The sequence below is a fragment of the Salvelinus sp. IW2-2015 genome, linkage group LG6.1 (genome assembly GCF_002910315.2).
Source record: "Salvelinus sp. IW2-2015 linkage group LG6.1, ASM291031v2, whole genome shotgun sequence".
NCBI lineage: Eukaryota > Metazoa > Chordata > Actinopteri > Salmoniformes > Salmonidae > Salvelinus > Salvelinus sp. IW2-2015.
Window position 1 is genome coordinate 15,635,880 of NC_036845.1, and position 10,022 is coordinate 15,645,901.

General features: G+C 47.0%; 1 protein-coding gene across 1 annotated transcript in view; it reads right to left on the reverse strand.

The window, feature by feature from the left end:
- Positions 1 to 7,806: 7,806 nt before the first annotated feature.
- The window catches only part of LOC111965202 (protein OSCP1-like), a 10,983-nt gene continuing 8,767 nt past the window's right edge, over positions 7,807 to 10,022 (reverse strand). The window contains exons 9-10 of the mRNA XM_023989236.1: positions 9,169 to 9,232; positions 7,807 to 8,756 (exon numbers count right to left, since the gene is read on the reverse strand). Of these exons, the coding sequence (XP_023845004.1) occupies positions 8,631 to 8,756; positions 9,169 to 9,232 (190 nt within the window). The 3' untranslated portion in view covers positions 7,807 to 8,630. The remainder of the gene's footprint in view (positions 8,757 to 9,168; positions 9,233 to 10,022) is intronic.

Consider the following 10,022-nt stretch of genomic DNA (forward strand, 5'->3'; position numbering starts at 1 on the left):
ATTTATTTCAAGCTGTTATTTCTTTCATCTACATTCCCAGGGGTCAGAAGTTTACATTACCCTCAACTAGTATTTGGTAGCAGTTTGCCTTCAAATTGGTTTAACTTGGGTCAAACGTTTCGGGTAGCCATCCACAAGCTTCCCACAATAAGGTTTGAGTGAATTTTGGCCCATTCCTCCTGACAAGCTGGGTAACATGAGTCAGTGTTTGTAGGCCTCCTTGCTCGCACTCGCTTTTTGCAGTTCTGCCCACAATCTTTTTATAGGATTGAGTCTGGGCTTTGTGATTGGCCACTCCAATACCTTGACTTTTGTTGTCCTTAAGCTCGTTTTGCCACAACTTTGGAACAATGCTTGGGGTCATTGTCCATTTGCCACCAAAAACTTTAAACTTCCAGACTGATGTCTGGGAGATGTTGCTTCAATATAGCCACATCCATTTCCTCCCTCATGTTGCCATCTATTTTGTGAAAGTGCACCAGTCCCTCCTGCAGCAAAGCACCCCCACAACATGATGCTGCCACCCCCATGGGATTGGTTCTTGCGCTATGGCAGCGCTCACCCGCTCTTTCCCTTCAAACTACACGATGGTCATTTATGGCCAAACAGTTCTATTTTTGTTTCATCGAGACCAGAGGACATTCCCAGAAAAGTCGATCTTGTGTCGCCCTATGTGCAGTTGCAAACGCGCTAGTAGTCTGCCGCTTTTTTATGGCGGTTTTGGGAAGCAGTGGCTTCTTCGCTTGAGTGAGCGGCCTTTCTGGTGTATGTCATATAGATCGTTTTACTGTGGAATAGATACTTTGATGTACCGGTTTCCTCCAGCCATCTTCACAAGGTCCTTTGCTGTGGTGTTCTGGGATTCATTTTGCACTGTTTTGCACAAAGTACGTTAATCTCTAGGAGACAAGAACGCGTCTCCTTCCTGAGCGGTATGGATGGCTGCGTGGACCCATGGTGTTTATTCGTGCATACTATGTCTTGTACAGATGAACGTGGTACCTTCAGGCTTTGAGAATTGCTCCTAAGGATGAACCAGACTTGGGGATGTTTACAATTTTTTTCTGAGTCTTGGCTGATTCTTTTGAATTTTCCCATTGATGTCAAGCAAAGATGGCACTTGAGTTTGAAGGTGTAGGCTTTAAAGTACATCCACAGGTACAGCTCCATATTTGATCGTCAATTACTATCAGAATCTTCTAAAGCCATGACAATTTCGTCGAATTTTTCCAAGCTGTTAAAGTCCAAAGTCAACTGAGTGTATTAAACTTCTGACCTACTGGAATTGTGATACAGTGAATTATAAGTGAAATAATCTGTCTGCAAACAATTGTTGGAAAAAGTACTTGTGTCATGCACAAAGTAGATGTCCTAACCAACTTGACAAAACTATAGAAATGTGTGGAGTGGTTGAAAAACGAGTCTTAATGACTCCAAACTAAGTGTATGTAAACTTCCGAATTCAACTGTATATATATTTTTTTGAATCTTTAATATTGCACCAGAAAAAAAAATACATGTACACCTCATGATAAATAAATAATTCCATAAATATACATCTTGGACCATCTGTCATATTGCATTAAAGAATCAGCTGTTTCGATACATTGTGGTTACATTAGTGTTGTGTCACACTTTCTCCATTAACCCATATCATCCCATTTGATGGTGACATATTGCAAAAATTCACATACAATATWTTTACAAATAATTTGTCTTCCGTTATTTGAAGACACAAAAAGGTCRCCCTAAACATACTGTATATATTTATCCCATACCAAAAAATAAAATCTAGGTACAGTAGAACTTTCAAATGACAAGTGCACTTGAGTTTCTTTCAGTTCCACCAGTCTCTTTAGGTCAGGGGTGTCAAACTAAATCCCTAGAAGGTCGTGTGTTTGCTGTTTTTTGTAATTTTCTTTCAATGTGTGTCAAGTTAAAGCCTTGAGAACTAGATGAGAGGAGCGAAAACCCGCATACACAAAGCGCTCCAGGAATTGAGTTTGACACCCTCTAGTTTAGGTCGTGTTCATTATTTAATTACTCAGTCAGACAGAGTAAATCAGATTATCAAAATTGTATAATACTTTCACGCCCTGCCTTAGTTATTCTTTGTTTTCTTTATTATTTTAGTTATCAGGTTTTGACATGGGAATGTTTGGTTTGTGGTTTTGGTGATTATATGGTAAAGGGGTGTTTGGTGTAGTGTATGGGTTTGTGTTGAGTGCATGTGTCTAGCGTGTCTATGTTGGTTTAGTTGTCTAGGAGAGTCTATGGTTGCCTGAATGGGTTCCCAATTAAGACAGCTGATTCTGTTGTCTCTGATGGAGCCATATTAGGGTAGCCATAGGCTTCATGTGATGTGGGTAATTGTCTAATGTTAACGTTTGTAGCCTGTGTGTGCACTTCGTTCTTAAGCTTCCACGATCGTTTCTTGTTTTGTTTAGTGTGTAAGTGTTTGTTTCATTTGCCTTTGTATTTCATTAAAAGGAATATGCTTATTTTCCTACTGCTGCGTTTTGGTCCGTCAATCCTCCAAAACGATCGTACAGAATACCACCATCAGGGACCAACGCAGTAAAGCGCAACAGACCCACTAACAGATTTCTGCGAAGGAGACGAATTGGAGGTAAGGACCTTGGGCACAACCGCGTAGAATATCGCCTCCCTCGTGAAGAGCTTGAGCAGCGAAGCGAACGAGCGATATGAGGAGCAGCACGGAGACAAGGCGGAAGCCCGTGAGTACAACCCAAAAAATTTCTTGGGGGGCCTAAAGGAGTGTGCGGAAGTCAGTAGGAAACCTGCGCATACCCCTGGACTACCGGGAGACGAGAGTACGGCAGGACACCGTGTTACAAAGAGCGCACGGTGTCTCCTGTACGCTGTGCACTAGCCCGTTCGGTACATTCGCTCCCACGTACTCGCCGGCTAGACTGAGCGTTGAGCCTTATGTCTGAAGTCCGGCCCACGCATCTGGCACCAGTGCTCTCCTCGGCCGGGCCGACATAGGCACCCAGCCTTACGCATGGTGTCCCCGGCTTCGCCTACATAGGCCGTCGTTATTCACCTCCCCCACTGGTCAGCACGGGAGCATACTACCAGGTAAGGTGGGCCAGGCTCGCGCTCAAGGAGCCAGTACGCATGCACGTCCTGGTATTTCGGCGCCACCTCCCCGCCCGCTACCCATACCACCATGCCTCCTCACGCAACTATAGCCTATCGTGCGTGTCTCCAAGCCCTTTTACCACCAGTGCCTAAACCACGCAAACAAGCCTCCTGTGTTCCCACAGAGTTACTTCCTGATCGTCCTGTTAGGCTCAACACGAGCCGCACTAGCCCTGAGATGCTATTAGTCGCGACCAATCAACCAGAAATGGGACCCACCGCAGCTTCCCAAGAGAACCGCCACACTGGCGACCTCTCTATAAAACCTCAACCTATTGTAGACAGCTGCCCAAGGACGGACTCCAGTATGCCTGGTCATCTGCGCATCACCCTCGGGCGAAGCACAGACACCATAGAGATCGGTCAGCTCTTCTCGGCAGGAACCCAGGTCCTCTGTCTGATGAAACAAAAATGGAACTGTTTGGCCATACATGACCACGCTTATGTTTTGAAGGAGAAAGGGTGAGCTTGCAAGCGCGAAGAAACACAATCCATGGGGTACCACCAGGCTTCCGGCGCATCATGGCATCGCGATGCAAGCTCAGTGCCTCGCGTTACGAGGATGCGCGCACTAGCGCCGTGCCCAACGTAGTCTACAAAACCGTATAGTCCGGCAACAATGAAGGAGCAGGCGAGCCATGAAAAAATCTGCGCCTGTTGCTATGTATTGAAAGCAACATCTCCAACATCGAGCTCGCTGTCATGGAAGCTTGACCCGAGATTTCGCCCGGATCGCGGACAGCTGAAGATGCAGTGCACCACGATCCCCTGAAGCATGCTTCCCAACATCGGCGCGGTCAAAACTATGCGCCGTCTTTGAAGCACACACGCGGGCGCAAAGGGCTTATTGGACTACCCGGCTTGACCCACGCGCGCAAGTCTACAATCACATAGACCCCAGACCTGCAATCCTACTGAAAAACCGATTGTGGAGGCGCAAACGTCAACAGCCGATGTGCGAAGCAAAGGAGGCCTACAAACCTCTGTAAACACCTTGCACGTTTCTGACACCAGCTCTGTCAGAGAACTCCGGCACAAAACGTGTCGACTCAAACTTATTGTGGGAAGCTCTGACTGCCCGTCTGCCATACGCCGTGCTGAACTGTCACGTTCTTGCCAGAGCCTGCAAATCCGTCCGTGGCTATGCGCCTACATTCGCAAAGCCAAAAGCCGCCCCACGAGTTTTCACAAAGACAAGACTCTGCAAGACTGTCCGCCAGACATAGGCGCTATACACAGCACGGAAACTAGTTTGACGGTACGCCTGATCAAAGAGCTAGTCTCGCACCCGTCCATGAGGCGCGGAAGCGCGTGAGATGCAAGAGAGAACCTACTAAAGGACCTCTGAAATTCCAGACCTCATTCTCATCTACTGTATAATTCCGCAGCAGATCACATTCTTACAACACTAAGAAGTGCGTGATCCTAGCCAACTGAACCGCCTTAAGAATTACCAGCGCAAGTAACCTTTACCCTGCGCGAATGCCGAGGAATTACATGGTCCACAGGAGGCCTATCCTTGTCGAGAAAACGCCGAGTATCAAAACGCTATATGTGGCCCTTAAACGGTGCATAAAGATCCTGTCCTTAGGCACCTTCACTGTATGTGTGTAGTTCATATATCGAGCCTACAGTGGCGGAGAACAAGTATTTTAGACACGACCCGGGCGACATTGCAGGAGCCTGTGTCAGCCGCAGACTTTAATCACCGAACACAGAGCCTAGAGGTCTGCATAAAGCTACCTTCATCATCAATGACTCGTCACAGCAGCACCTTCAGACTCTAGCAAGCGCACGGATCTAAAACAAAAATCCAAGGAACAATCGCACCCCAATTGAGTCCTGATTTTAAGGTCAAGACGTTACAGTCTCTTCATTTTATTGCATGACTAAGTACTTCGTGGTATTACCCAATGCCAGAAAAGCAGAAACTGTTAACATTATGCCGACGGCAACATTTGTTTGCAATATACGACGACGATCATTACATTCCTAGACCTCCCTGTAGTGCTTAGCGAGTTGACCCCAGGTTTGCACACACTACCAGCACACGGGGACCTTTGTCCCACTCCTCTCTACGAAGCACCGTCTCCAGATCCTTACTAGACCTTGTCCCGAGCGCGTGCTGTTCGAAGCGAGCCCGCAATGTAACGGCCGTCCCTAGACTGCCCTCCCTCGCCAAAAGAAGGTCTCTATATGGTGGTATCCAGTCCAGAGCGAGACTCAGCGCTACCATTAGAGGCCACCTCCATCCAGACCTGAGACCTAAGCTCTACCGAGCATGCATCGTCCTCTAGTATGCCCCGGTTCAGCCGAGCGCTAGTGAGCATTCCCGGTACGTTGTCCCGATGCTCAGCCAACAGCGACCATTGGCGCGAACGACCCAGCTCATTCAATCGGTCCTGCTTACCGAGCGCGAAATGGAGAGCTATAGCTTAGGATCAGTAAATCTCGCAGCCGATACGTCATCGCGATCAGTCATTCCCTGCCCAGCCACTCCCATATATGTAAGCCCGAGGATTCTGCCTTCCATGCCAGCCCTTCTCCGCCGTCCCTGCAGCCAGAGAAGACACTCTCTATGACAGTCACTGCATCTCGATGCCCACCCGCTTCTAGGCTTTCGGCGTGCCTTCCTCGAGAACGCCCGCGTCCGTCAGTCCGATGCTGTCCTTTTATCCTTCTTTTGGGTGCTGGCCGCCGTTGCTCTGTTGCTGTTGCCTCCTAAGTCCGGAAAGCATAGAACCCTCTTTTTTTTATTCCGTTGATTTGTTTTTCTTCCCTTTATTCTCTTGGATTCTGTCCTCTCTTTTAGTTCTCAGAAGCTTGCTCCTTCCCTTCCATTCCCAGCACAACTGGCCGCGTAATTCAGTAGGGGTAATGTGGAGGGTCATTTGAGGAAGCTAAGGACGGTATACTGTGGAGTGTGGACCTAGACCAAACACATATGCGTCCGGTTGTCTAGCACTCCAGACCACCCTGGTACTCTGAGTGGCGATAGCCCATTCCACCCATGAGCCTATCACCCCTATAGACTGAGTTACTGTGCAGCTCCCGGCAATAATCCTACTCAGATCAACGGCCTGGACATTGCGCGGGTTATGTCATCGGCACCGTTTCAGCAGCCGAGGGATCTCGGTCGTCGTCTTCTGGCATGTACTGTTTATTATATATTCTCAGTATACGGCGAGTAGTTTTTGTACTAATGTTTTCTTTGAGGACTGTCCTTGTACATGGGAATGTTTGTGTGTTGGTTGGAGTGATTATATGTAAAGGGGGGTTTGTGTAGGTATGGTTTGTGTGAGGCATGTTGTCTAGCGTTGTCTATGGTGTTTGTGGTCTAGAGAGTCTATGGTTGCCTAGGAGTTCCCAATTAGAGACAGTCTGATTTCTGTTCTTGATGGAGCCAGATAAGGGTAGCCATAGGCTTTCATGTATGGGTAATGTCATGTAAACCTTTTAGCCTGTGTGTGACTTCTCTTATTTCACGATCGTTTTCTTTTTGTTAGTCGTGTAAGTGCGTTCTGTGCATTTGCCTTTGTATTTTCATTAAAAGGAATATGGCTTATTTCCTTACTCGCGTTTTGTCCGTCAATCCTACCCAAACGATCGTGACCAATACTGTATGTACAGCCAGGATATGTGATAGAGAAAACAGTATTATATTAACATCACCGGTGATAAATTAAATGTATTTTTTATTTTATTTAACTAGGCAAGTCAGTTAAGAACAAATTCTTATTTACAATGACTGCCTAGGAACAGAGGGTTAACTGCCTTGTACAGGGGCAGAACGACAGATTTTTACCTTGTAAGCTCGGGGATTCGATCTAGCAACCTTTCGGTTACTGGCCCAACACTCTAACCACTAGGCTACCTGCCGCCCCGAAGAGAAAGTTACTATTTATCTGGGAGGAAAAGTAACAAGAAATATTGTTTAACGTGACATTCACGGAATGTCAACTTTAAATACATTGATTGAAGCGGGCTCAGCAGAGCAGAAACCATTGAATGAATTGGAACAAATAGGTCCCAACGACTCCATTTGATGTTTCAGTGCGACCAAATACAACAGTTCTGTACTATCTGTAACTAAAAATAAAAAAACTTGAGATTACCACCATAAAAGCACAAAATACAAAATCAACCAGGTTATTAGGTACACCACCCAGTTCACAAAAATGGATCGCTCTTACAGACAGTGAGTCTGGTGGCCTGCTATATGAAGCAGACAGACAGGCATCGAGTTACTGTTAGATTGAACGTTAGAATGGGCAAAACGAGTGACCTAAGCGACTTTGAGCGTGGTATCATCATCGGTGCCAGGTGTGCCGTATCCAGGATCTCAGAAACGTCCGCCCTCCTGGGCATTTCATGCGCGACAGTGTCTAGGGTTTACCAAGAATGGTGCAACAAACTAAAAACAGCAGTCCTGTGGGTGAAAAACAGCAGTCCTGTGGGTGAAAAACAGCTCACNACAGTGTCTAGGGTTTACCAAGAATGGTGCAACAAACTAAAAACAGCAGTCCTGTGGGTGAAAAACAGCAGTCCTGTGGGTGAAAAACAGCTCACCGATGAGAGGGGTCAAAGGAGAATGGCAAGAATTGTTCAAGGTAACAGGTGGGCCACAAACAGACATAACAGAGCAGTACAACAGTGACGTGGCGAAGGGCATCTCTGAACGCCGAACGGCATCTCTGTGCACAACGCACAACTTGTCGATCCTTGTCACGGATGGGCTATTGCAGCAGACAACACCGGGTTCCACTCCTATAAGCTGAAAACAAAAAGAAGCGGCGGCTCCAGTGGGCACGCGATCACCAACACTGGACTACTGAGGAGTGGAAAAACATTGGCTGGTCCGACGAATCGTGTTTCCTGATGCGTCATATTGATGGCAGAGTCAGGATTTGGCATAAGCAGCATGAGTCCATGGCCCCATCCTGCCTGGTGTCAACGGTACAGGGCGGTGGTGGTGTAATGGTGTGGGGAATATTTTCCTGGCACAAGTTAGGTCCTTTGATACCAGTTGATCAACATTTGAATGCCAGAGCGTATCTAAACATTGTTGCTAAACARGTGCATCACTTCATGGCTACTGAGGGGTCCAACCCGGTACAAGATGGGTGTACCTAAAAAACTGGCCACTGAGTGTATATTCAAGCTTATGAAGTTTCCCAACTCTCTCTTTTGCAAAATGCACAGTCTTGCAGAGAGTTTACAGTTGGTCCTTGCTGAACAAATTAATTGACCTGCTCACGTCACATCAGCATCGAAAAGCTCGACAGACAAACAAAGATGAGGTTTGTGTTGTGTGTGCTTTTGTTAGACAGCTGCCATATTTGCAGAGTGAGACAGAGGGCACAGCACAGCAGAGCAGACAAGACACTGTCCTACAGTAGAACACACCGTTCCTAACCAACTCAGCCTTGAGCCCTGCCCTCGGATTCTGGTAACCACGGTAACTGTCACAGCCCGTCCATCATGGCCAGAAGGTCATCCCCTTTACTGCTGGCACTCAATGGGCACAGCGCGCCAGCCTCCTCCGTGAAGTCCCCCATGATCTTGACCAGCTCTGCATTGGCTTGATGGTTCTGAAAGAGAAGGCAAGCCACCAATGGCAGATCTGAAAGGTCTCGTTTGGGGAGGGGCTTATGTTTGATTACGGTACATCGTGTTCGACTGGCCCATCATGATCCTAGTGCATGTCAGATAACCTACAATCCTTAGCCTGTCAATTACAGAAGCTATTCAAACTGSGCAGCATGTCTGATCATGGGTTGTTCGTAAGTGCTAAGAGATGACTGCACGGAGGGAATAAGTCTCCTGTGACAGGTTTTCATGGGGGACCATTTTGACGGTTACACCACAGCATGTACAGTAGGACAGTCTCAATCTATGAAATGCTTCCACATCATCCCTTCAAGTTACATAAAAGCATGTTATATGGTTGAATATTTATCTAGCCTCTGTGACAGAAAGAATACAGGTTAGAATTAACTTTACCTTAGACGCTTGGATTTTTATGACGTCATATGAAAACTCGTTTGGTCTCGATATCAAGGCCTCCCTGGAAGACAAATCRCCATTATTGTTAAAGGCCCAGTGCAGTGAAAAACATGATTTTTTCCCTGTGTTTTAGACACTACATGACCRAAAGTACACGGACACCTGCTCATCTAACATCCCCTTCCAAAATTATGGGCAATAATATGGAGTTTGTCCCCCCTTTGCTGCTATAACAGTCTTATGGGAAGGCTTTCCACTAGATGTTGGAACATTGCAGCGGGTCACTGAGGTCGGGCACTGATGTTGGGCGATTAGTCCTGGCTCGCAGCCGGCGTTCTAATTCACCACAAAGGTGTTCGATGGGGTTGACATCAGGACTCTGTGCAGGCCAGTCAAGTTCTTCCACACCGATCTCAACAAATCATTTCTGTATGGACCTCGCTTTGTGCACGGGGGCATTGTCATGCTGAAACAGGAAAGGGCCTTCCCCAAACTGTTGCCAAAGTTTGAAGCACAGAATCGTCTAGAATGTCATTGAATGCTGTAGCGTTAAGATTTCCCTTTACTGGAACTAAGGGGCCAAGCCCGAATGAAAAACARCCCCAGACCATTATTCCCCCTCCACCAAACTTTACARTTGGCACTATGCATTGGGGCAGGTAGCGTTCTCCTGGCATCCGCCAAACCCAAATTCGTCCGTCAGACTGCCAGATTGTGAAGCATTACTCATCAGTAAGGAACACGTTTYCACTGCTTCAGAGTCCAATGGCGGCGAGCTTTACACCACTCCAGCTGACGCTTGGCATCGCGCATGGTGAAATTAGGTTTCATGAAGCTCCTGAAGAACAGTT